Raw genomic sequence first — 25,905 nt, 5'->3', positions numbered from 1 at the left:
TATTTAAGTTTCTCTTAGCAGTTCATTATAAATGGGATTTCCTTCTTTCTTTCTTTCTTTTCTTTTCTTTTTTTTTTTTTTTTTTTTTTGAGGATGGGAGTTTCCAGGTTACTTTGGGCTGAGTCATTGATTGCAGCACATTTCCCAATTTTAAAACTATTTATCAATCTTCTTCTAACGCTGCTTTATTAAATTGTCTTTGAACCAGACTTATTTAACCATGGCGAATAAGGTATTTGACACATTTGTATTCTATTTTGTAATTGTCATGTTTGTAGTTTTTTCGAAAATTATAGTCCGGCAATATTAACCCCTCGCTAAAATACATTGCCTCTTTGTATCATCTGCCTACTTAACTGGGTCCACGGTGTCCTTCCGAAGTGTCCAGGAGTCCTGCGCCGAGACACTCTCTCACGGAAAATCTGCAGAATCTCTAACCTCCCACCTGTTCCAAACCCTGCCCCGGGGATTTCTGACGCGAGGCTTCAGTTCTAGCAGAGCTACGGTCCGAGGACGGCCTGGGCTTGGGAGTAAGCCAACAAAACCCCCGCGTCAGGCGCCCTCGCTGGCGGCTCCCTGAGCCGCGTTTCCAGCGTTTCCCCCGGCCTCCCCTCGGGTCGTCGCGGTACGGGTCTCCGCGGAGGGCTTGCAGCTGCCAGAGTGGGGCGTGGCGTGGCCTGGAGTATAGGGTGGCGGGGGCGTGGCGTGGAGGCGACGCGGGCGGGCCCAGCAGCCCGGAGGCGGGCTCGGGCGGGGCGCGCGGTCAGCTGACTCCCCCACCCCCGCGCTCCGCACTTCCTCCTCCCGGTCGGCGGGGAGGCCAGGTGGGCATCCTCCCGCTCGCGCACACCCGGGCGGAGCGAACAACCGGGCGGCCATGGAGCAGCGCGGGCTGGGGCTCCCGGCGCTGCTGGCGCTGCTGGCAGCGCTGGCCCCACGCTCCTTCGCCGCGCCGGGCCCGACCCTGTGGCCTATGCCGCTCTCGGTGAAGCTGTCTCCGCGCCTGCTGGTCGTCTCCCGCGAGAACTTCTCCTTCTCCTACGACCCCTCGTCCACCGCCGGCCCCTCTTGCTCCCTCCTGCAAGAAGCGTTCCGGCGGTGAGCGCTCCCCGCGCGCGGCCGGGCGGAGCCCCGGGGGGCTGTGCGGGCGCAGGGGGCGAAGTCGGGGGCGCGCTCTTATCCTGGTTTCCCCGATGAGGAAACAGCCCCGACCGGCCAGGGACCTGACCAGAGTGACAGGTGTAGAAGGTGGGAGAGCCGGCTCGGACACGGGTGCTGAAACCCAAGCTCTTCCCCTCCCCCTCCTGCCTCCTAAGGGAGGTTCTGGGCGCTCGAGAGCCCTGTTTGCGTGCGGGGTACTGAGGGGAGAGGGTAGGTTGTTCGGAATCCGTGGCCGTGTTCGCCTTGGAGGGGGGAGGACTGCGGATGGAGAGGGTTGGTGGTGGCAGCTTCCTTTTTGAAGGAAATTCCAGGGAAGGGCTGAGTGCTTTAAGCTTGGGACCAGGATTCCCGGGTGGATTGCCATTTAAAGGCCACCTCCCCACCGCACTCGCCAAATCTGGTAACATTTCAGAAGGTGCTCAGGCTGGAGCGTTGCCCAAACTCCCCCAATCTGTTTCATACGAAGTGTTCGCCGTTTTCATGTAATTACTTAGATGTGATCCCTGTGCCGCAGTATCTGCTTTGCATTTCGCGGCGGGCAGGTCACGTGCTGGCCCCGGCAGCTTCCCGTTTCGTCCCGGAGCACCCCACATTTCCACGTCTGGAAAGCCTTTGGCCACAGACAGGCTGAATTCCGTAACGCGGAGGCAGCCCACAGCCTGGCTTTGCTGACCACACCAAATACGAGGCAGATTGTTCTTGGGAAGGTGTTTCGGCTTGCCTGTGGCGTCGCCGCTCTGTGAGACCCCTGTCTGCTGGACTCTCCTGAAGGCCTGTAGTGCTGGAGACCAGTGTCGTTTGGTGCTGGCTGTACTGCCGCTTTATTCCCCCAGATGTTTGTCTGTCTGTGTCCGGTGGGCGTCATAGCTTAATTTTGCCTGCAGAACAGCAGACACCTGGTGGGGGGGATGTCTGTGTGCAAAACGAGCTTAACACCTACTGGCCCCAGATGGACCTGGAGCATAAGCTAAAGAGTCCCAGGGGTGGCTTCTTTCTCTCCTTCACTTTCCTGCAACTGAGTGGATAGCGTTACCCTCATTTTAGGTGTATACTTTACTCAGCCTTTGGTACTGAATCTGCTAAACTGGTCAGAATGGCTAGAGTCAGTGTGAGGGAATAAAGCCAAGGTGGTTGGTTGCTTTGGGATATTGAGGAGGAAGAAGTACATGAAGGTCATCTTAAAGGAAAATCATGGCTAGGAAATCTTTCCTTTGGGACTCCGTTGGTAAAACTATTTTTCTTCTGTGCCATACTGTTAGTAGAAAAGGACTTGGTAATAGGCTTGAAAGGACTGATAAGAGTATGGCAAGCAAGCAGGGAAGATGAGTTGGTGGTAGTTGGATAACCAGGACTTGAGCCAGGTGTGAGATGGTTTCAAAACAAGGCTAGGCATTTTGAGACAGTGCAGGTGATTATCTGGAGTTGGCCTAACCAATTCATGCCTGGTATGTGAAGCAGCTGTTGTTAATTATACCCTACCTTGTTAGGAAGCAGGTTATAAAACATTAGCCCTATGGCTAAGACTTGAAGGCATGCAGGTGAGCATTCTAGGAACCTGCAAGGGTATTTATTTCAGAGTAAAAGTGCAGTGTGGTTGGTAGAACGTAGAGATGATGGGGATGTTCCAAAGGTGCTAGGTGGTCGGGAGCACACACAGTATAGGCCCTAGGTTGTTGAGAACCACCGGTCCTGTCTTTGAAGTGCCCAGCTTATATGGTAAACCTTGCGTTGAAATAGTATGCATTTTGGAAGCAGAGAGCTTGGTCAGGTGTGACGACTTCCTCAACTTGTAGAATGAGGTCCATCACGTGCTAGTCACTCATTTGTTTTCTCTGAACAAAAAGCTGCATGCCCTTGGTTCCTGAAAGGCAAAATTAACCCTTGGACACCACTGCTTTAGAACCCTTTGAGTTTTCTGTTGGAGTTTCAATGTCCAGAACCAAGTTTTTCCGTATTTGTGGCAAGCCAGCACCTAACTCAGATCTCAGAGCTGCTGGCAATTTTAATTTCCTTTTAAAAAATTTATTTAAGAGTGGTAAAATACACATAAAATTAAATTGACCATCTTAACCATTTCTAAGTTTACAATTCATTGTTCTTAATTTGCTTCTGAATCTACTGAGGTTTTCCCTTCTACTGAAGGCTCTCAGCACCTTCATCCATTCCACTCTCTGACTCGTTAACTTCCACATGCTTCCAAACTTACCAGATCTTAACTAGCTCTCCTTAATTTTCTGGAAGCATACCAGATGTTCTTACACTTAAGTAGCATACACAATCTCTGGCTTACCAAAATCTAAAATATTAACTGCTTTGAAGTCTGCCTGGTCCTTGAACACCTTTAAATGTTGTTTTAATATCCCATTTCTCTGGTACTTGGGTATCAGCAGAAGGTAAATTTTCAAGGCCCTGTCAAGAATTCAGTGACCCTTTTTTTGGGGAGGGGAGTGTGCAATAGCTAGGATACTTTTGTTGGATGAGGTACTCTGACTCAGTCAAGCTCAAGCAATAATAACACCTATTATCTCACACTTGAGGAAGTCCAAAATCAGGGAGGATTCTAGTTGACTAAGGCAGTCAACAGTATCATTAGGGAATTCCTACTCTTTCTATTTCTGCCACCTTTAGTGGCTGCATCTAGGGTGCAACTAGTCCAGGTGTCCCATACTGAGAAATGGGACTCTTGTCACACACTTAGTGTCAGAAACTTCCTGCCACCACCACCCCTGATGCCCACCTCCATTGCTGGTTATAATTAATTGGCTTGCATGCGGAAGAGTGATGGGATTACCATTATTGGTTTGATTACTAGTTCTTAACAGCAATTTCGTATAAGGCACTTGGAAGTTGGGGGTCATAACTTCCAAAGTTTCTGTGCCTGTATCCTACTCACAGAGATTCTAATTCTGATGATCTGGACATCAGTATTTCCAAAATGCTCCCCCAGAAATTGTAATGTGCAGCTTGGGGTGAGAGCCTCTCGTTGGGCCAGTCCTGGGTAGCATGGATGGGAGGAGTCAGCTGCAATGTCCATGGCCACATGCGTATCTAAAACTTGGCTGCAGTGCTTTAAAAATTTGTTTGCATTTATTTCTCACACAGATACCATGACTATATTTTTGATCTCAAAAAGTCACAGCTCGGCCCTCCTAAACGTAATAGTGCAGTGGAGTTAAAGCAACTTCTCGTCTCAGTTGTCCTGGAATCGGAGTGTGATCTTTACCCCAATATCACTTCAGATGAGTCCTGTGAGTACCTGTGTAATGTGAGTGTATCATGTTCTAAGCTGCTCGTGAGGGGCTTATCTACCACAAATAGGTTCCATGCCGTGAACTATTTTGAGTTCTTGCTGAGTTTATAAGTTTGATTTTTATAAAATTATCACTAAAGACTGATGATTAAAGTAATACATAATGTGCCTGGGTGGTTCAGCGGGTTAAGCCTCTGCCTTCGGCTCAGGTCATGGTCTCAGGGTCCTGGGATCAAGCCCCACATCCGGCTCTCTGCTCAGTGGGGAGCCTGCTTCCCCCTCTCTCTCTGCCTGCCTCTCTGCCTACTTGTGATCTTTTGCTCTCTGTCAAATAAATAAAACCTTAAAAAAAAATAATTCATAGTCATTGTGGAAAATCTATACATACAGTAAGTGAAGAGGAGGAAAGAAATCATCTTAACCCCAGGACTCAGTCAATCACTATTATTTCGGATGTGTTGTTTTTTTAGAGTTAAACATTGAAATATACATGGATATAAGTATAAACATATAAAAATGACATGAAAATGGTATAATACTGTCCATATGACTTTTGTAGTCTGCTTTTTGGCCCAACATTATAAACATGTATTAAGTACTTTCTGGTGCAATAATGTACTTTGCTACCCCCCCCCCCCTTTTTTTGGACATCTTGGTAATTTCTTAACTTTTATTTTGAGACTTAATCTCTCCTTATATTCATGATCTCTATTTATAATCTAGTTTGACACGGAGATACTGCAGAACTGGGAGTGGGGTGGAGTTGTTTCATTTTACAGTGCAGTCACTATTTAGCTATATATTTTTGTTGCCTAAAATGTTTGGGGTTTTCCCCGATTGTTTTGGAAGGAAGCAATTGGGCAGGCTGTTTTCATAGGGCGTAATGACTGGGAAGATTGTGGAATTACAGCAAGGAACCAAGGGGAGCAATGTGAGGACGTAGATGCTAGGGTAAGTGCAGACAGAGCAGACGGGGAGCGGAGTGTAAGGATAGAGGGGCTACCCCATATCTAAGAGAAGAGTGACCCTTTTGTCCTCAGATGGCTTTATAGTCAGGTTCATCTCCTCATTCTCTGAGTGTAGATCAGATTCCTTCCTTTCTTTCCTCCCTTCCTTCTTTCCTTCCTTCGACAGAGGGAGACACAGCAAGAGAGGGAACACAAGCAGGGGAAGCAGGAGAGGGAGAAGCAGGCTTCCTGTCGAGCAGGGAGCCTGATGTGGGGCTTGATCCCAGGACCCTGGGATCATGACCCGAGCCGAAGGTAGATGCTTATCTAATGAGCCACCCGGGTGTCCCTAGATCAGATCTCTTCTGCATCTCTGGAAAGTAAGTTCATTTCTCTTCAGTTCTCTAGCTGTTCTTAGAAGATAAACAGGATTATCTGTGACTGTCAGACATGTGATTTCAGTCAACAGCACTTATACACTTCATGAATTAAGTTTTGCAATATGAATTGAGATGGAAGTGGTCGTTAACTTGCCAAGGAATCTTTGCTGTCTGTTAGCAATACTCATGACATATTGTAAATTCCAGAAAATGGCCGTGTTTTGAGACTGGAGAGGTATAGTTTGTCATCCATTCAGCTTTGCAAACCTTTATTCTGAAGGGGAGGCTTCTTAGGACAAGCTGACTGTGAAATTTTCTGGTTGAAGGAGAAACTAGTCTTCAGTTTTGAATTTGTTGATAAAGATGATGATGAGAAAATGAATCAGCTGTTGTAATGATGGAAATGATATCGACTGTTGTCCTGGAGTGTGAGAAAATGTTGAAGTGACAAGTGCCACAATATTATTTATTAAAAGGGAAAATATATATGCCCTTGAACTGGAAATGAACTAGTGTCTACTGTAGAGAATTAGTTACGTATAACAAGGCTGTTTGATGCAGCTTGCCTGTCATAGTGAAGAGTTATAAACAAAACCACATGTTCATCAGTACAAGAATGACTGCGTGTATCTTGTCCGTGGGCGCTGAAGAATGCTGTACTAGAGGGAAGAGTAAAGAGGCCGAGTGAGAGAACAGCCTGGAGAGCTTGCTGAGATAAGCTGTGGAGGTGGGCATAGGGCATATGAGAAGTAGGGTAATGTTTGTGTATCAGGACATACGCAGGAACACATATATGGCAGGACAACATTTGTTATACATACGTGTATGTAAATGCCCAGGGGAAGGTCTGGTAAGTGTGTTTTTTCTGACCAAAATAGAGGGAATTGAATGGGCATCTCAAAAGTCAGATTTTATTTATTTATTTATTTATTTGTCAGCGAGAGAGAGAGAGGAGGGGGAGCACACTAGTAGGCAGAGAGAGAAGCAGGCTCCCCGCTGAGCAAGGAGCCAGATTCGAGACTTGATCCCAGAACCTTGGGACCATGACCTGAGCCAAAGGTAGTGGCCCAACCGACTGAGCCCCCCAAGCATCCCCCAATCTGTTTTATTTTTTAAAGAATCAGTTATTGATGTTATCTGTATGTACACACTTGAAGACAAAGTAGTTACAGTGCAAAAAGCAGAAAGGGATAACTGAGAAGTGCAAGATGCCACTCTGATGCCACATCAGGGAGGGTAATTGCTGTTAACACCAGTAGTTCGGTTTTGAATTAAAAATTGGAATTCTGGGGCACCTGGGTGGCTCAGTGGGTAAGCCTCTGCCTTCAGCTCAGGTCATGATCCCAGGGTCTATGGATCGAGCACCGCATCGGGCTCCCTGCTCTACGAGGAGCCTGCTTCTCTCTCTCTCTCTCTGCCCGGCCCTCCCCTTGCTTGTGCTTTCCCTCTCTCTGTTAAATCAATTAAAAAAAAAAATCCTTAAAAAAAAAATTTGAAATTCTACAGCTTAGGAGTTCATACGTTTAGAAACAAAATCTCCTTTTAACTGCTTTCTCTTCATGGGTTTTGCATTGAGTGGAGTCTAAGTCCTTCTTAAGATCAGCAGCTCCTGGGGCGCCTGGGTGGCTCAGTGGGTTAAGCCTCTGCATTCGGCTCAGGTCATGATCTCAGGGTCCTGGGATCGAGCCCTGCGTCAGGCTGGGGCTCTGCTCAGCAGGGAGCCGGCTTCCTGCCTCTCTGCCTGCCGCTCTGCCTACTCGTGACCTGTCAAATACATAAATAAATAAAATCTTTAAAAAAAAAAAGATCAGCTCCTGGAAAATAATGAGTGTTGAGTCCATGCAATGTATTGATGTGTTTAGGTGACTTTTTTGTGTTTAAAACTATTTACTGGAGCTCTGAAAACTATGATGCATTAAAAAATGTTTTTAGCATGCCTGGGTGGCTCAACAGCTTAAGCATCTGCCTTAGGCTCAGGTCATGATCCAAGGGTCCTTGGGATGGAGCCTCACATCCGGCTCCCTGCTCAGCGGGGAGTCCGCTTCTCACTCTGCCTATAGCTCCCCCTGCTTCTGTGCTCGTGTGCGTGCACTCCGTCTAATTGGTGAATAAAATCTTAAAAAAAAAGTTTTAAACAGCAGCCAGTGAGTCTGGTGGCTAAGAACTTAATAGAGCTGAAGAGGAAACACGATTAGATTGTACTCAAAACAGTAGTCTCTGGCTTAGCCTGGCCTTTTGCTAACTCAGCACTGCGGTCTTCTCGTGGAAAGGGCTGCCTAGTCAGAAGACTGTCACCTGAGAAGGTTACGTGATTCTTGGCTGTTGCTAGAGCTCCTTCCCCTACCTGCAGCCTGCTCTTGGGTGCCAGTGTGGGCAATGGTGGTGGAGGGCGATGGTGTGGTCCAGATAGGCCACGGGCCATTAACCTGCCCCCCCGAGTGTCTGTACTGCAGCAGAGCCCAAGTCTGGCATGCCCTTTAGCTTCCAGTCTCTGTAATGTCTGGTGCTTTACTTTATCTGTGGTTGTCTCCACTCTAAACCTCTCCAAAAGTCTACAAGGACTGTTGGTGCAGCCTTAGGGAGAGTATGATTTAGAAGATTGAAAAATCAGTGTCCCCCCTTGGCCCAGAAGCAGCCACTTGGAGCTGGGTGTGAACCTTTTATTGAGTGGGGTACAGCTCAGTTTAGCTAAAGTGAGTTAGGAGGTGAGTCTTTTTTTTTTTTTTTTAATTTTTATTTATTTATTTGACAGAGATCACAAGTAGGCAGAGAGGCAGTCAGAGAGAGAGGAGGAAGCAGGCTCCCCTCTAAGCAGGGAGCCCGACGGAGGCTCAATCCCAGGACTCCGGGATCATGACCTGAGCTGAAGGCAGAGACTTTAACCCACTGAGCCACTCAGGTGCCCAGGAGGTGAATCTTAAGGGAGATTTAGGAGAATAGTGGGGAAAGGTGGGTATAAGGCAAGTAGACAAGCATAGAAGTAGAAGATAAAGAGTAGAAATAACACTTGGCCTTAGGTGGAATGGAAGATTTAAATGCTCCTTGAGGCTTCACAAGGAATTACAGAACCGAGGAATATAAATTTAAAATCATTGCCGAAGTAGGAACTTACTCTGTTGAGGGGCAGTGGAGACAATAATGCATCTGAAGGAAAATGAGGAATTGTGGAGATGACACCCAGATTCTTGACTTGAGCATCTTTCCTGGTGGGAGGGCACTGCTGTACCCCGCAGAGATGAGGCACAGTGGGGACAGGCAGGGACAGCGGGCAGCAGGAAGGAGGGCTTCCTGGCTTTGGGCTTGTGGGGTTGTAGGAATCCACAGGATATCTCTGTGAAAATGTATAGGAGGAGTTGGAGAAATAAGCCTGGAGCTCAGGAGAAAGGAATGCTCCAGAAATATCAATTATATGTTTAAGGAATACTTTATTGTGTGACCGAGGGATTAACAAACTTCTCTCCCCCTCCTCCCCCCAATGCAGATACGTTAGCTGTGGCAGGACCAGTGGCTTTTCTCAAGGCCAACAGAGTTTGGGGAGTATTACGAGGTAAGTTATATGTAGTTTGATTGTTATTTTCTAATAAAGAAATATCTCCATTTGGTACTTTGGGAAATCAAGCACAGCAAAAGTTTGTTTCCTTGGGCCCTTCACAGATGGTTTGTCAGGTATTTCCAAAATTATTTCTATCACACATGTACACTTAAAGCATGCGAGAAAGATCGTTTGACTTTTGGAAAAATGCTTGAACGTTACCATATGTATGTATGAATGTAATTCGTTCATGCTCTTGGGACTGTAATGTGGATTGAGCTATAAATGCCTTGCCCTGCTCGAAGAAGGGCATTTCTTCCCAGTCTGTTTCACTGTCATTTCTTGTCACCTTCAGTAGCAAGTATCTCTCTCCCCTTGTTTAATAAATGTATTTACTTACAAGCAAAATGTCTCAGATTTATTGCTAAACCTGATAATGCAGAAGCATAGAAACAAAGAGAAAAATAACTTTCTCAATAAAACATATCCCCCAGCTAGTGGTGAAGTTTTCAGCTTAATACAGTGAGACCCTAGTGATCTCCATACAGTGTAAATAACTGGGCCATCTCATTTCCTGTGTGACTCTTGGTTCTTCTCTGGTGTCTCCTTTTGGGATTGTTTCTGATTTTATTACCAGTTTTCATCTGAACCCACTAGGGAGAACGGGGTGATTCTGCTTTTGTTTTTTGGCCAGGAATCACTTGATCATGAAAGTCTTGGTGAGGCACAGTCAACCACATACACGCTAACAGTGGGAAGAGGGAGCGGGCCCTTCTACCATTTTAAGTTTCTGTGGATTCAGAAACATAACCACGTTTACAGGAACAGTGTTAAATACATACCTAGAGGGGTTAGAGGCGATAGGCAGAGAGAAACTCTAAAAGCTTTTTCTGAATTTCAGAGTTGGAACAAAGTTTGGGTATTGGGACATTTATTTTTCCCGTTCAGAAGCTTCTTTTACTTCCTCTAATTTGATGAGATACTGTTCTACTGACTTCCAAATAGTAGGGTTTTTAAAAAATTATTTTTTAAGTGTGAGCTAACTGGTTACAGTAATTAAAAATAAAGGCGGCCTTGGATTTGATTCAGGTTGAGTGTTAACCCAGGTGCCCTGCCACCTTTGTTGAGGATTTTTGTATTCATGTTCATCAGGGATATTGGGCAGTAATTTTCTTACCAGTTTCTGGTATTGGGGTAATGCCAGCCTTGTAAAATGAGTTTGAAAGTATTGCCTCCTCTTTTTTTTTTTTTTTTTTTTTTTTAAAGTTTGAGAAGAATTGGTGTTAATTCTTCTTTGAATGTTTAGTAGAATTCAACTCTGAAGCCTGGTCCTGGACTTTTGTCTGTCAAAAGGTTTTGGATTAATGATTCAGTCTCCTTACTAGTAAGCAGTCTTTTCAGCTTTTTTGATTTCTTTGTGATTCAATTTTAGTAGGATATATGTTTCTTGGAATTAATCCATTTCTTCTAGGTTGTCAAATCTTCTGGCTTACAGTTTTACATGGTTGTTTCTGATGATCCTTTTTACTTTCGTGGCATCAGTTATGTCTCCTTTTTTCCTTTCTGGCTTTGGACTATTAGGTTGAAATTTTCACTGTCAGCTAGAATGATGAATTAGGGTAAAGTCGTGTGCCTGGCTGGCTCAGTCAGTGGAGCATGTGACTCTTGATTTTTGGGGTTGTGGGTTTGAGATCCATGTTGGGTATAGAGATCCATTAAAAATTAAAAGCTTTTAAGAAAAAAATTAATGGTAAAGTCAAGGGCAGCTAAAGGAATTCGCTTTTAATATAGTGTATTAAGGAAACAGTCCATTTCAGTGAAAATGTTCAGGAGATAGTCTTTACAGCTATGAGTAAAATTATTTTAAGTTTTAACTTGGGCCCTTACTTAATATAGGTTAATGGTGGTTTCGAACCTTTTCCCCTCTCTGTTAACTTTATGTGCCTTCTAAAGTTACTATATTTTATCATAAAAATTCTTCTTTATAATGCTATTAATTTATTAAGTGACTAGTATTTTGTTGTATTAAACCACCATTCATTTTTGTGTTCTTGTTCAGACAAAACTCAGTGTGTGGGTACAGTGAAGTAAAGCTTTGAATGAGATGGCAACAGGGATTTTTTTTTTTTTAACTGAGTTTTGGGGATGCCTGGATGGCTCAGTTGGTTAAGCATCTGCCATCAGCTAAGCTCATGATCCCAGGGTCCTGAGATCAAGTCCTACATTAGGCTTCCTGGTCAGCAGGGAATCTGCTTCTCCCTCTCCCTCTGCCTGCCACTCCCCCTGTTTGTACTCTCTCTTTCTCTCTGTCAAATAAGTAAATAAAATCTTTTTAAAAAAACAATTAAAAATAATAAAAACTGAGCTTTGATTTTAGAAAATATGTTAGAGGGTATAGGTGTGACATTGTATTTAGTTTTATTTGCCTTTTCTGGTTATGGGTGTACGTTTGCATAATATGACTTTTATTCACTCAATCTGTTACATAAATTAATGCAATAAATTATAAATTTTATTCTTCCTAGGTTTAGAGACCTTTAGCCAATTAATTTATCAAGATTCTTATGGGACTGTAAGTATGATTATTATGTTACTAAAAATTGTTGGATTACTACAAGAAAAATATAAAGTTTTTAGCTACTTACTTGGTTCTTGAATGTTCTTTCCAAATGTTTAGCTTCTCTGGTAAAAATTTCACACTTTCTTCTAAATCTTTTATGCAGTACTTGCATAGATACAGTCTTCACTTAGCTCAAGTCAAGAGAAGATTTCTAAAAATAAAGCACTTCTATTTTGTTTTCTAGTTCACCATCAATGAGGCTAACATTATTGATTCTCCACGGTTTCCACACAGAGGAATTTTAATTGATACAGCTAGACACTTCCTGCCCATTAAGAGTATACTTAAAACTCTGGTAGGTAATTATTTTGTTTTCCCCATTGTCTCTGCTGAAGCCGTGTCCTTTTATGGTGTTACTTTACACGGGTTCTTGGCTCCATTTTATAAGTTGGAACATGGCGGGGAGGGGTGGTTTTGTCATATAGTAAAGCACTGAGCATTCTTTTCCTGCCTCCCTTGGAAACTCTCTTCCATAGTCGAGAAAGTTAGTTTCTTTTAACATTGTGATCTCCATTTAATTTGCTTAAAATGGCATAGAAAGGAGGCTGGAAGCTGCTTTATCCCTAGGGAGATGTTTCAAAGGAATATATGACTTCAGATGGTGGGAGCTGGGGTGGAGGTTGATAGGAACCGTTTTTTCCTGTCCACTTATTGGTTCATCCCCACAGTGACCACCAGTTTGTAGGGGTATGGAGGTTTTCCTCCTCTGTTTTTCTGCACCTTCACTTGATCATTATGCAGTGTCTTATTAAAAAGTAGTTTTTGCATTTGCACTAATACCCTGAATTTTTTCTTCAAAAGACATTATTATCACTTTCATGAAAGAAAGGAATGCTTAGTGTAAGAAGTTGGAATGTAGCTGTGCAGAGGTGGTAATCCCATATTTGTGTTTACCAAAGATTGATATCAATTTCTATGTCCCATTTATCTCATTTTACTCTTAAAAATGAAAGTATTAACACATATGACATAACTCTTTAAAAAACTTAAATGGAGGGCACCTGGGTAGCCCAGTTGGTTAAGCAACTGCCTTTGGCTCAGGTCATTATCTCAGGGTCCTGGGATCAAGCCCCATGTTGCTCAGTGGGAAGCCTCCTCCCTCTCCCTCTGTCCAGTCCAGCTCCCCCTCTCCCTCTCCCCTACTTAGGCCCTCTCTCTCTCTCATAAATAAATAAAATCTTTTTTAAAAAACTTATATAGAATTGCACTTTTGCTACCTCAGAAAATCTTGTTGTGGACATCTTTTTAATGAAGGAATTATAAGGTCTGGGGGTGCCTGGGTGGCTCAGCCATTTAGCCTCCGCCTTCAGCTGAGGTCATGTACTCAGGGTCCTGGGATTGAGCCCAACATCAGGCTCCCTGCTTATCGGGGATCCTGCTCCTTCCCCTGCTTGTGCACTTTCTGTCAAATAAGTAAAGTCATTAAAAAAAAAGAAAAAAGAATTATGAGGTCCATACCATCTTTTTAAGGAGTTGAATATTACATACTATATACCATAATGCATGATGTGAATCTGTTCTCATGCTGATGGACATCTAGGTTAACTTAATCACAAACAGTACTGTAGAGTAAGTTGGTTTTTTTTTTAAAGATTTTATTTATTTGACAGAGATCACAAGTAGGCAGAGAGGCAGGCAGAGAGAGAGAGGGGGAAGCAGGTTCCCTGCTGAGCAAAGAGGCCAATGTGGGGCTCGATCCCAGGACCCTGAGATCATGACCTGACCCGAAGGCAGAGGCTTGACCCACTGAGCCACCCAGGTGTCCCTGAAGTAAGTATTCTTATATTTGTACACTCGTCAGGATTATTTCCTGAGTATAAATTCTTGCAAGTCATTTTCTGGGCTTAAAGGATACATTTTATCTTGGCGGATATCGTAAGTTAGTTCTTAGTGTCAGATGGCCTTTCAGAGGGGACATATGAGTGAATGTGTGGCCACCAGCAGGGCACTTCTGTGATTTTTTTAGTGAATAGAAGCCTTTTTTACTTATTAGCTATTTGTATTTTTTATATTGCAAGTGGCAAGTTTATTTTCAGTGTCCGTTTTATCCTCGGAATATAGATTCCTTGTTGACTTAAGAGCTCTTTGGTGTTAATTTGTTTGTATGTGTGTCAGTGGTACTTTGGTATTTGCTTGTTTTTATATGCTTACCCATTCTGTATTGTAGTGAAGTTTTCTAGATGTGTTTTTTAAACTAGTATCTTTTTCTGTAGAAGTATAAACAGTTTTATATGTAGTATAATATTTTTCTGTCTAATCCTTTATTATTTTTGGCCTTGGAAAGTGAGCTGAGAAGACTCCAGAACAGTGATTTAAATATGAAAATCACCTATCAGATTTTCTCTTAATATACTCTTTCAGGGCGTCTGGCTGGCTCATTTGGTAGAGCGTGTGACTTTTATCTCAGGGTTGTGGGTTCAAGCTCTATGTTGGCTATACAGATTACTTTAAAAAATAAAATGTTTAAAAGATATACTCTTTTAAAAGGTGTGCCTCAGTGGCTTAGTGGGTTAGGCATCTGCCTTCTGCTTAGGTCAGGATCCCAGTGTCCTGGCATTGAGCCCTGAATTGGACTCCCTGCTCGGTCAAAAGCCTATTTCTCCTTCTGCCTCTGCTGCTTTCCCTGGTTGTGTGCTTGCGTGGTTTTTCTCTAACAAATAAATAAAATTGTAAAAAAATTTCTACCTTTTCCTACAAAATTCTTGATTCAGTTAGAATTTACTTCATTGTGTTCTGGATGATACTTTATTTTCCAAATGGTTAGCCTGTAGTCTCAGCATCATTTTTGAGCGATCTGTAATTTCTCCACTGCTCCCAGTGCCATGAGTAGCAAAAACTAACTCCCTGCAAATACATGAGTCCCTTTCTGAACTCCCAGTCTATCAATTTGTCTTCTCGGGCCAATACAGATGGTTTTCATTTCTCTAACATTAGAAGTTTTTTTATTTTATTTTGAAGTAATTTCCAACCTAAAGAAAAGCTCTTGAGTCCCGAGAACTCCCATAGACTGTTTACGCAGACATCCCAGTTTCAAAATTGAACATTTGCCTTATTCTCCCCCTCTATTTTTAAAGATGTGTTCCTTAAACATAAGCAAGTTGCACGTATGACGCCCCAGACCCCTTGAGATTTCCCTTTTCACTTCCTACAACTGCTTACCTCAGTAACCACAGTACAGCCATCAAAACTCAGGAAATTGACATCATGTGAACACCTGCTCTGCAGACCTCATTCATCTTACATCAGTTGTTTCCATCAGCATCCAGTCCGGGATCAGGTGTGGGATTTATTGGTCATGTCTCTTTAGCCACCTTTAATTTCATATCATTTATTTTTCCTTGTCTGTCAAAACCATGACATTTTGGAAGAGTATGGCTCCATTACTTTGTAGAATACATCTCTGCCTGTTTTCTACATGATTGGATTTCAGGTCACGAGCTTTGGGCAGGAATAGGATAGAAGGGAGCCCATGTTCTTCTCCATGCTTGTCAGGTGGCACGGTGACTTACTCCAGTACTGGTAATGTTAACTGCCAGGATGTTGACAGACGTCAGTCTGCTAGATTTCTGCATTGCAGGTGTGCTGGTAGATGGAGTTCTCCCCCTCTCCACATAGGAGTCACTTTGGAGGGACACTTGCCAAGGCCAGTGGGTTAAATGGGGCAGGGTTTGTGGTCTAGCAAGATGGGTGAAGTGTTAGGTGTTCAGGTATCTGGGCTGGGGGAAAAGAGAAATAAGAGAAATAAATGGTGCCTGCCAGCGTTTTGATTCTTAGGAAGCCTCCTAAAGATCTCTCCCCTTCTAGTGCAAGTTCTGAGATTAGTAAATAAATCTTTAGTATACCCTAGGCTTTTTTCAAACTGCTGCTTTGTTGGTGTGTCTTTTGGTTTATTATGCTTGCTTCTTAAGAGCAAACTTCGTTTCCTGTTGCCCTCTGGGCCCGGGGTGGGGGGTGGGGCTGGTGTAGGGGAGTGCCTGGTGGCTCAGTGGGCTAAAAGTCCAACTGGTTTTCAAAGCCAGATGTTAATAGACTCATCCTCCCTGTGCAGGTCCCCTGTACCTGGGGTGCCTGGTGTGGGGTCTCACTTCTCTGTGCAGCTGAGTCCCTCCTGCTTGGATTAGGTCTCGTCAGGGCTTTAGTTCCCAACCGTATCTCCACTGTTGTTTCCGTGGTCATCTCTCTGTGATGGACCTTGGAAGGTCTATTCTGCCTTAAGTGTTAGTTGTCTACATGTAACTATTACCTTGGTGTGTCAGTAGGACAAGATGAACCTGCAATCTTCCTACCCTATCTTCTTCATGACCCTCACATCATTATCTAATTCTGTATCTTATCAGTATTAAAGGTGCTCGCTTTGGCAGCACATATACTAAAATTATCAGTATCAAGGTTTGGGGAAATTAGAGCCCGAGGGCCAAATCCACTTTGTCATCTGTCTTTGCTAATGAAGTTCTCCTGGACTACAGCCATGTCCATTTGTTTCCATTTGTTTCCATTTTGTGTGGCTCTGTGACAACAGGATCAATGGTGATAGAAACTGTGGAACTCATGAAACCAAGATATTTACTTTTGGGCCCTTTATGAAAAAAGTTTGCAAGCCCCTGGTCTCTACTGAGGAACTCCCTCCTCTGATGGTAAAAATCTTGCCATTATCCACTAAAAAACTTGGACCTCTTTGCATAATTCCCATGTTAGGTAAGCTGTTTCCCAAATGCATCAGCAAATCTTTTCAGTCCTGATGGAGAAGGGAAGCTTCTTTAAGTTTTAGTTATCTGGTATGGCAAATCAGTCTCCCTTTCTTACTATTTTTTTAATCTTTGTCAAATAGTCGGCTTATGTTTTGTGTATTACGTTGTTTATTCCTCCAGAATGTACATAAAATTGATACCAATTTCCCCTAGAATTTGAGAGTGCTGTACTCTTATCAGGTTTCTTTCATTTCTAAAGGAAGGGATGGCACTCAAATCTCAGAATTATTATTATTTTTTTTTTTTTTGGAGATTTTATTTATTTGACTGCGAAAAGAGGAAACACAAGCAGGGGGAGCAGGCTTCTTGCTGAGCAAAGAGCCCGATGCGGGGCTCAATCCCAGGACCCTGGGATCATGACCTGAGCTGAAAGCAGATGCCCAATGACTGAGCCACACACGTACCCCTCATATCTCAGAATTGTGTTAAATTCTGTAAATGACTTTTTCTCTGGGGATTAGAAGTCCTGGTACTTATATACCCCCATTGTTTCTAAGAACTCTTTTCCATTCTTGCCCAACTATATTTATAAATACTTGGAATTTAGAAGATTGTTACATTCTCAGAGAACAAAGTTCTAGCTCTTTGTTTAGAATAAACACAAACGCTGAATAGGCTTTTTGAAAAGTGACATGCCAAATGAAGTGTGATTTTTATTTATTTATTTATTTATTTAAGATTTTTTTAATTTGACAAAGACAGGGAGAGAGGGAAAACAAGCAGGAGGAGTGGGAGAGGGAGAAGCAGGCTGCCTGCTGTGCAAGGAGCCCCACCCAGGGTTTGATCACAGAACCCTGGTATCATAACCTGAGCCAAAGACAGACGTTAAACAACTGAGCTTTCCAGGCGCCACCCACATGAAGTATATAAGATAAATGATTTATACTTCTTCTGCATTCCTGCTTTGCTGAAAAAAATTTAAAAGGAAGTAGACATGTTGGAAAAGATCCTGAATATAGCTAATTGGATTGTGTATGTATTATATCTGTATATTATATCTGTGTATTACATGTAATGTTTTAACATGTTTGCTTGCAGGATGCCATGGCTTTTAATAAGTTTAATGTTCTCCACTGGCACATTGTTGATGACCAGTCTTTCCCTTACCAGAGCGTTGCTTTTCCTGAGTTAAGCAACAAAGTAAGTAATTAATATTACTGTAGTCTGTCTTCAAATATGTGTGTATGGTTTCATCATAAGTTTTCAGCTTAAATGTTTCTTATGGATAGAATTAAAGTATAAAAGATGTTCATGGTTTAAAAACTTTAATAGGCTGTAGCTTAGCAATGTAGGTCCATAAAACTGTTCTTATAATTGTTATTGTAAATGTAAATAATCTCTAGTAGTTACACAAAATTTAAGAAGCTTAATATAGGAGACCTGTAGCACTCACAACTAATAAAAGGTTGAGTATTTTTATCATGTAGCCTAGAATTGTATTGGATTCTGTAAATGACTTTTTCTCTAAAAAACTATATAGAGAATTTTATAGATGAGAGCTCCTTAAAAAATAAATGGTTGTCTCAGCAGTGTTCAGATTAACTGTATTATGAAACAGTGGAGGTGGGAGCAAGCTCATGTCATCTTTTTTAATCCCCCTATAAATACAGAGGCAGTTACTGACCTCATTCCAAATTGGAGTTAAGAAGGGACAAAACCAGGACTCTAAATGTTTTCCTTTGTCCACACTCTCAAGCTTTATCCAATGTTATGATGTAGTACAGGTTGAAATGTTAGTGGCACTCTGTTTTTGCTTGCTTTTGCTTTACTTTTTACTATATAAAATCTCAAATACATGCAGAAGTAGAATAATGACTTCCATGTCCTTGTCATCCGGCTTCAGTAATCAGTACTTGGCCAGTCTTGAATCACCTGCGCTCACCCACCGTTGGCACCATTATTTCTTATGAAAATCCCGGACAGCATTATCTTATTGGTAAAAAGTTCTGTTTTTGTTAAAACAAAAAGCCCATAATATATTATTGCAGCTGAAAAATTAACCATCCAGCTAGCCAGTCATTACATTTTCCCAAGTGCCTTTACCTTTTCTTAAAGAAAAAAATCTTACCTGCAATGAGATTCATATGAGTTCCATACGTAGTGGTCAGTTAGTATGTCCATTCCTTGTCTTTTGATATATAGGTGGCCATCACAGGCCATTTACTTTTTTTTTTTGTAATTTATCTTTGTTAAAACTAAGTCATTTTAATAGTTCCCAAAGTCTGGGTTTTGCTGTTTGCATCCCTCTACTATCAATTAGTATGTTCTTTTGTCTTCTAAATTATAATTGAGTAGTTAGATCTGGTCTTGCATATAAATTTGATGGGGGTCATGGGATCAGACATTTTAGGTTATATTTATATACAAAATTAGATACAGCTTATAATTTCCATGTAATATTTATCTATTTATACCTTAAGAAATATGCTACAGTAACACCTTTAACTGACACCTTCGTCTGTAGTTTTTAAGTGACCTATAAAGGGATTGAGGGTAATCTTTTAAAAAAAAAATTACCACAGCATGTCTGGGGATATTTTTAAAGCTGATAGTAATTAAAATGACTTTGAAAGGTGACAGCTCAGCTTTGTAATAGTATTTTAATTTTTATTCTAAAACTGACAAGAAGTGTATACTCAAGAGTTTCCACAAGTTTGACTTTGGAGTCAAACATTTTATTTCTGTTTTGTTGTATGGTTGCCTGATGGTAGATGTTCCTGAAACAAGAGGAGCTAGTTGAGATAGAGCTAGTCATAAATCTGGAATTAATGCACAGTGTGCTGAGGGTTTACTGATAAGATACAGTAAATAAGTAATTGAAATGAGTCCTCCAGGGGCACCTAGTTGGCTCAGTCAGTAGAGCATGCAACTCTTGATGTTGGGGTTGTGAGTTCAGGCCCCACATAGGCTGCGGAGTTTACTAAGGAATGAATGAAAATAAAATGGGATCAAAGAAAAATTTTAAAAAGTCCTCCAGGATCACACAGGACTATTTAATACATTGTGGTACTAGAAAAATTAGCTATCCAATACCAGTGTACAAACAGAACTGTTAACAGTGTCATAGACAAATACATTCCATACATTTTATTAAATATGGCTCTTATAGGGAAGCTATTCTTTGTCTCACGTGTATACACCAAATGATGTCCGTGCGGTGATAGAATATGCCCGATTACGAGGCATTCGAGTCCTACCAGAATTTGATAGTCCTGGACATACACAGTCTTGGGGAAAAGGTAAGGAGTGTCTTTTTTTTAAGTTGCAGAGAGTGAGTACCTGAGTTCCTCCATCTTTTATGACCTGGTGTTAATTCATTTTGTTCTTAACTGTGGTTTGCACAAAGGTAACACTGTTGACAGATGGTATTGAGTAACTGTTGTGAGCAAGATACTATGCCAGGCGCTGCCCAAAGTATGAAAACAAGGGCTAAAAGAAAAATTACAAGTAGAGCATGCTAAGTCAATTTAAGAAATGGTTTCTTGGATGAGAAGAACACTGAAAGTACTTTTGAGAGCTCAAAAAATATATTCCTGTTTCTGATAAAGGGAATAACATGAAGGGCATTAGGTGACCGAGTGTAGTGCAGCCAAGAGCAGTAAGCACTATAGGGTGGGTAAGAACTGGCCGTGGAGCCACACCACTTGGGTTTGCATCCTCTTTTTGACTTTTTTAAACTGAGTGACCTTGAACGAGTCTAGAGTGTCTCATCTTAGGTTCCCCATCTCTAAAATGTAACTATCATGTAATTTTGTTGAGGGTTAAATAATGAATATAGAACACAAAGCACAGCAGCTCGCATTTAGAATTGTTCAGTATTACCAGGGAGGACTCGGAGAATATTGGGAAATCTGGTGAAGTACAATGTAGGGGGTCTTGGATGAGGATTGTGGGCTCCATCAGGACACGTGGAAACCACTGAAAGTTACAGGAAAGAAGCATCACATGAGGAGGACCACACTTCAGGGAAACCTGAAGAAGTGACAGACTGGAAGGAGAAAGAAACAAGTCCTGTGCCAGAATGGTAACAATGAGAATGGAAAATAATGTAGAGAGCTGAGACACGTTCTGGGTATACGATCCATAGACCTTGTCAACTGATCAACTCTGGAGAAGGAAAAGTTATAGAGGGGAAGAGTAGTAGTGCCCTTCCTGGAAATTGTGTTGAACAGGAAATTTGAAATACGGATCGAAGATCAAGAAAAAGGGTCTGGGTGAGCCAAAGATTTGGGAGTTACTAATATTTGAAATATCTGAAATAGAATAGTGGAAAGGGAAAAAAGAGGTACAGGGAATAGGATTCAAGAAAAGAATTCCTCATCTTATTTGGAAGGAGTTGCCATTGTAACTCTTAGCAGATGTGCTTACCTTTTTTAGAGCTTCAACAAAAGTAGTATAATCACCTCCAAACCCATGTCTGTCTTTGTGATTAAAATACTTCTTCCAGGTCAGAAAAACCTCCTGACTCCATGTTACAATGGACCTGAGCAGTCTGGGACCTTTGGACCTATAAACCCTATTCTGAATTCAACTTACTGCTTCCTGGCTCAGTTTTTCAAAGAAGTTGGTACAGTGTTTCCAGATCACTTCGTTCACTTGGGAGGAGATGAAGTGGACTTTACATGTTGGTATGACCATTCTTTAAAATCCTTTTTAGAGGTCTCCACGTGAAAAGGGAAGATTGGGGGACAGATCTCTGTTTGCAGGGTTTTAAAAAGTCAGCAACATAACTCAAGAGTGGCAGCCTTGAGGAAGGAGAATCAAGATGTGCAAGACAGTGGAGATTGAAAAGACTATGGTGAAGAAGAACAGCTTTGGGGAAAGGCCAACAATTAAGTGAGGGAGATTTTTTCCCAAGTAAATATCCTCTGTGCCAATAGCCTTAGATAGAGGGGAGAGGCATGAGACTGGGAAAGCCATTTCCACCAGAAACTGGCTTCCGGAAAAAAAATTATCTGCAGTGGAAAACTAGGATAACTCATAATAAAGTTTTTTAGGCTCATTTTATCCCTACAAAGTTTAATAGCTTTAAATCTGCACAAATGAAGTTAGGGCTATATGCTGCTTTAAAGACCTTGGGTTTATCAAACTTTCAATGCAATTTTAATCACTGTTTCTGTTTAAGGGAGTCCAACCCAGAAGTCCTAGATTTCATGAAGCGGAAGGGCTTTGGCAGAGATTTTCAAAGACTGGAATCTTTCTATATTCAAAAGTAAGTTACCTGTAAGCCTACTTCATCTGTACCTTTTGTAAAAGGTTTAGCTATTTAGTACTTTTAGTTTTCTCTCCACTCCATGTCAAATGCAGATATTGTATACTTTATCGTTCAAAGTGTCAGAAGGAAGCAATATCTGCTGCTTTCCTTAAAGCAATGAAGTGATGACTAAGACTTATAACAAATGTTGAAGGTCAGCATTCACCTGCTCAAAGGATTCAGTTCAAAGCGCCTGGCTTCCCTGTGAAGCTTTTATCACTGTCCAGCCTGTGGATTTCATTTCCTTTGGTCAACTCCAGGAACATTTACTTGGTTTCTGTGATGTCCAGTATGATAGCCACAGCTGCATGTGGATGTATTTGAATTAAAAGGAAGAAAACTGTAAATTCAGTTCCTTAGTCACATCAGCCATGTTTCAAGTATTCAATAGCAGGATGAGGCTAGTGGCTACCATTTGGAAAACACATAGACTGTTTCCATCACTGCAGAAACTTGGAAATGAATGGTACTGTTGTATACAAGTAAGCTATTTTTTTTTAAAGGGCCAGATATTAAATATTTTAGGCTTCATGGGACCCATGGTTGCATAGTACTGTTTTTTAAACAATATTTACAAGTGTGAAAACCATTCTTAGCTAATGAGCCATACAAAAACAGGCTGTAGGCTATAGTTTGCCAACTCCTGAATTAGGGAAGGTCAGATTCTAGCCTTTTCCTATTTTCCTTTTGTGTGGTACATTCTAATTTTCTAAACCTGCAGCATACCTGGCATTGTCTAAATACAAGGAAATATTTGTGGACTATGTATTAGCAATTGTTGAACACTATGTAGTTGATAACACAGGCTAAATTACAGTTTATTCTAAGCTAGCCATGCCACTACCAGAGATTGTGGTTTGTATTCTACCCTGTGAATTGCCATGTCTTCCCCACTTTGGGGAACACGCTTAGCATGTTCATTCAGGAAATGACTTTTAACCCATGTGACATGCTGAAGCATGTGCTGGAAAGAAGGAACCACACTGGGTCAGGACCCGACTGTATCAAGTTCTGCTATAAAGCTGTGCTGTAGTGAAAAGCAGCTCCCAACACTGCAGTCCTTTATAGAATACTGTTAATGCTTTAAACACATGTTAAGCTTATGCTCTGAAATAACTTTTTCTTCCCCACAACGGTAGGCTTTTGTATATTGTTTCAACTATAAACAAGGGAGCCATAGTCTGGCAAGAGGTTTTTGATGATCATGTTAAGGTAAGTATGAGGACTGCATCTGATTCCGTTAATATGAGAGACTTACTATTATAACATGTTGGAAGGAAGGAACCCTCATAATGTTGTTGCCAACATGACGGGGAAATAAGCTTACCTCCGAATTTAAACTTTGGGCAGAAACTGTAGCCTGAGACTAGTACCACCTTTCCATCTCTCCCTCCCACCCCCCACTACCCCATTATTTGTCACATATTAGAGTACTTTGAAGTTCTTTTTTCATAAGAGCAGAACAAACAAGAATGAATGAGTCTTTATTGGTATAAAGGTAGTTTTAAATTGTCAATTTAGGGCGCCTGGGTGGCTCAGTTGGTTGAGCGACTGCCTTCGGCTCAGGTCATGGTCATGATCCCGGACTTCCAGGATCGAGTCCCTCATCAGGCTCCCAGCTCCATAGGGAGTCTGCTTCTCCCTCTGACCTTCTCCTCTCTCATGTTCTCTTTCACTCATTCTCCCTCAAATAAATAAAATCTTTAAAAAAAAAATTTAAATTGTCAATTTATATGCTTTTTATTTTCCATCAGTTAAATGACAATTTAAAATCCAGTATTATCTTTCCAGAAGGGCTAGTAACCAGTAACATTTAGTACTAAATCTGAAGAGGAAAAATGTGTGTTTTTTGAAGAATCTTAGGGAATTGTTTTCCTAACTACAATGGCTTCAACTTTTAATGTCTTTTTTTTTTTTTTTTAAAGATTTTATTTATTTGACAGAGAGAGATCACAAGTAGGCAGAGAGCCCGATGTGGGGCTCGATCCCAGGACCCTGAGATCATGACCCGAGCCGAAGGCAGCAGCCCAAACCACTGAGCCACCCAGGCGCCCCTTTAATGTCATTTTTAATGGTTGGATCTCATCATACATACTGTTTTTAACTTTAATAGCTTAAGCCAGGCACAATTGTTCAAGTATGGAAACAGGAAATGTATCCTGAAAAACAAGCTCAAGTCACAGCAGCTGGCTTCCCTATGATCCTTTCTGCTCCTTGGTACTTAGATTGGATTAGTTACGGACAAGATTGGAGAAAGTTCTATACCGTGGACCCTCTTGATTTTGATGGTAAGTGAAGCACCTGTCATTACCTTAGTTTGTTCCTTTTCTTGTCTAATCTCCCACCAGGATATTACTGATTCACTATCCTCACTTTTGTTTACTTAAAAAGAAAGGCCCCAGTACATTTTAAACTTCATGAAAGAAACCACAGCTTCAAAAGTAGATTTCTTTGGGTTTTTTCTGTTTCCACTGGTGATGAGCACTGTTCCTCACCCTACATTTTAAAGACTCTTGATTGCATTAACTTTGTATCCTCTTTTTTTTTTTTTTTTTTTAAGATTTTATTTATTTGACAGAGAAAGAGATCACAAGTAGGCAGAGAGAGGGGGAAGCAGGCTCACTGCTGAGCAGAGAGCCTGATGCAGGGCTCGATCCCAGGACCCTGAGATCATGACCTGAGCCGAAGGCAGAGGCTTAACCCACTGAGCCACCCAGGCGCCCCATCCTTGTTTCCTATTTTGATGGGCCTTTCCATTGTAAGGCACAAGGAAGACTATAGTCCAGTTGGTCCTTGAGTCTGCATCCATGGGGTGGGGGTGGTAGGAGGAATGGTAGAGCTTTAGGCTCTCAGACCTTCTTCCTGAAGAATAGTTCTTCTTTTTCCAGCTTTATTATATACCAGATTTTACAAAATTTCCTTCAAGAAAAAGGATGTTAGTGTTAAAAAGTATTTCAAAACTGGAGGTCTATTGGGAAGGGACAGTCACTAGTATTTCAACTTGTATTCCCCTGGCACACTGTTCACTGGCAAGCAGAGGGAAAAGTGGTTCTGGAACCCAAGTAAGTTTTTGTAAAACTAAAAGTCCAAATAGGCTAACAAGCACCTTGGGAATAAAGTTTGCTACCCTTTTTTGGTGCCAAAAGCAAGAGTATCTCCCAAGGCTCTGCTGACCACACAACAGAAATGTTGCCCCACAGTAAAGGTGGAATGAGAAACCAGTCATTGCCTCTGTGTAAAAGTTTTGAGCAACTACTTCATTTACATCAATTCAGTGATTTTAATGTAGGTTCTCAAGAACAGAAAGAACTGGTCATTGGTGGAGAAGCTTGTCTGTGGGGAGAATTTGTGGATGCAACTAACCTCACTCCAAGATTATGGTATGGAATTTAAGTGGTAACATTTGAATTTTTTTAGAAATTTTCCCAAGCATAAACTTTAGATACAAGAAAATGTGAATTTAAACCACATGTTCACCAGAGCAATTTAATTTTCAGGCCTCGGGCAAGTGCCATTGGTGAGAGACTCTGGAGTCCAAAGAACATCAAAGATCTAGAAGATGCCTACAACAGACTAACCGTTCACCGCTGCCGGATGACCAGGTAAGAGCTTTTTAAAGCTAGGACACTAAGTCCAAGTGACCTTTAACAGTTTCCAAGTAAGTCACTGATTTTTATAGTAAAGGTGTATATAAAAATGCACCAAATTTTGATATAACTTTTAAATCCACTTTGGTGATTCTGACTTAAAAGTTCTTTAAAATGGATATGAATTCCATCAATCTAAAACATCTCTAATTCATAATTTATCTGTTCTGTAGACGGGGAATAGCTGCAGAACCTCTTTTTACTGGATATTGTGAATACTGAGTACAAAACCAAAAATGAGCTTAAAGAAGAAAACAGGAGGAGACAAAGCCCACAGCAATCTGTTCCACACTCAACTTGATTTTGAAATCATGGAAATTGAGATTTCATATTGTTTTTAAATAAAGTATCTTTTTGAAGACTGAA

The 25,905-nt window shown here is 41.7% G+C and overlaps 2 protein-coding genes across 5 annotated transcripts in view; one reads left to right on the top strand and one right to left on the bottom strand.

Moving 5' to 3' along the window:
* Positions 1-694: 694 nt before the first annotated feature.
* On the top strand, positions 695-25,905 carry HEXB (hexosaminidase subunit beta). 2 transcript variants are annotated; one of them, XM_032335965.1, is made up of 14 exons: positions 695-1,098; positions 4,264-4,409; positions 9,220-9,285; positions 11,796-11,842; positions 12,075-12,185; positions 17,677-17,778; positions 19,748-19,877; positions 21,086-21,266; positions 21,764-21,850; positions 23,032-23,104; positions 24,006-24,180; positions 25,182-25,272; positions 25,390-25,494; positions 25,713-25,905. In XM_032335965.1, exons 1-14 carry the CDS (start codon positions 878-880, stop codon positions 25,759-25,761), a joined length of 1,584 nt encoding a protein of 527 aa, XP_032191856.1. In that variant the 5' UTR covers positions 695-877; the 3' UTR covers positions 25,762-25,905. The 2 variants fall into 2 exon arrangements, 1 of the variants encoding a protein (XP_032191856.1); XR_004283948.1 differs by having other exon boundaries at positions 747-1,098; positions 25,390-25,626; positions 25,705-25,905.
* GFM2 (GTP dependent ribosome recycling factor mitochondrial 2) overlaps positions 15,234-25,905 on the bottom strand; it is a 75,580-nt gene continuing 64,908 nt past the window's right edge. Inside the window, exon 22 of one of the 3 annotated variants that reach the window (XM_032335955.1) lies at positions 15,234-15,606. The gene's annotated coding sequence lies outside the window, so the exon portion shown is untranslated. Of the gene's footprint in view, positions 15,607-17,777; positions 18,585-24,552; positions 24,812-25,905 lie in introns of those variants that run through there. The other 2 variants (XM_032335956.1, XM_032335957.1) reach the window with 2 other exon arrangements.

The sequence above is a fragment of the Mustela erminea genome, chromosome 3 (assembly GCF_009829155.1).
Source record: "Mustela erminea isolate mMusErm1 chromosome 3, mMusErm1.Pri, whole genome shotgun sequence".
Classification (NCBI taxonomy): Eukaryota; Metazoa; Chordata; class Mammalia; order Carnivora; family Mustelidae; genus Mustela; species Mustela erminea.
The sequence above is the reverse complement of the archived record's forward strand: the minus strand, read 5'-3'. Positions and strand labels throughout refer to the sequence as shown.

Coding starts and splice junctions, on each gene's coding strand:
- HEXB (XM_032335965.1), top strand. CDS start 878: ATGGAGCAGCGCGGGCTGGGGCTCCCGGCGCTGCTGGCGCTGCTGGCA. Junction 17,779..19,747: donor TTCCTGAGTTAAGCAACAAA/GTAAGTAATTAA, acceptor TGGCTCTTATAG/GGAAGCTATTCTTTGTCTCA. Junction 25,273..25,389: donor AACCTCACTCCAAGATTATG/GTATGGAATTTA, acceptor TTTAATTTTCAG/GCCTCGGGCAAGTGCCATTG.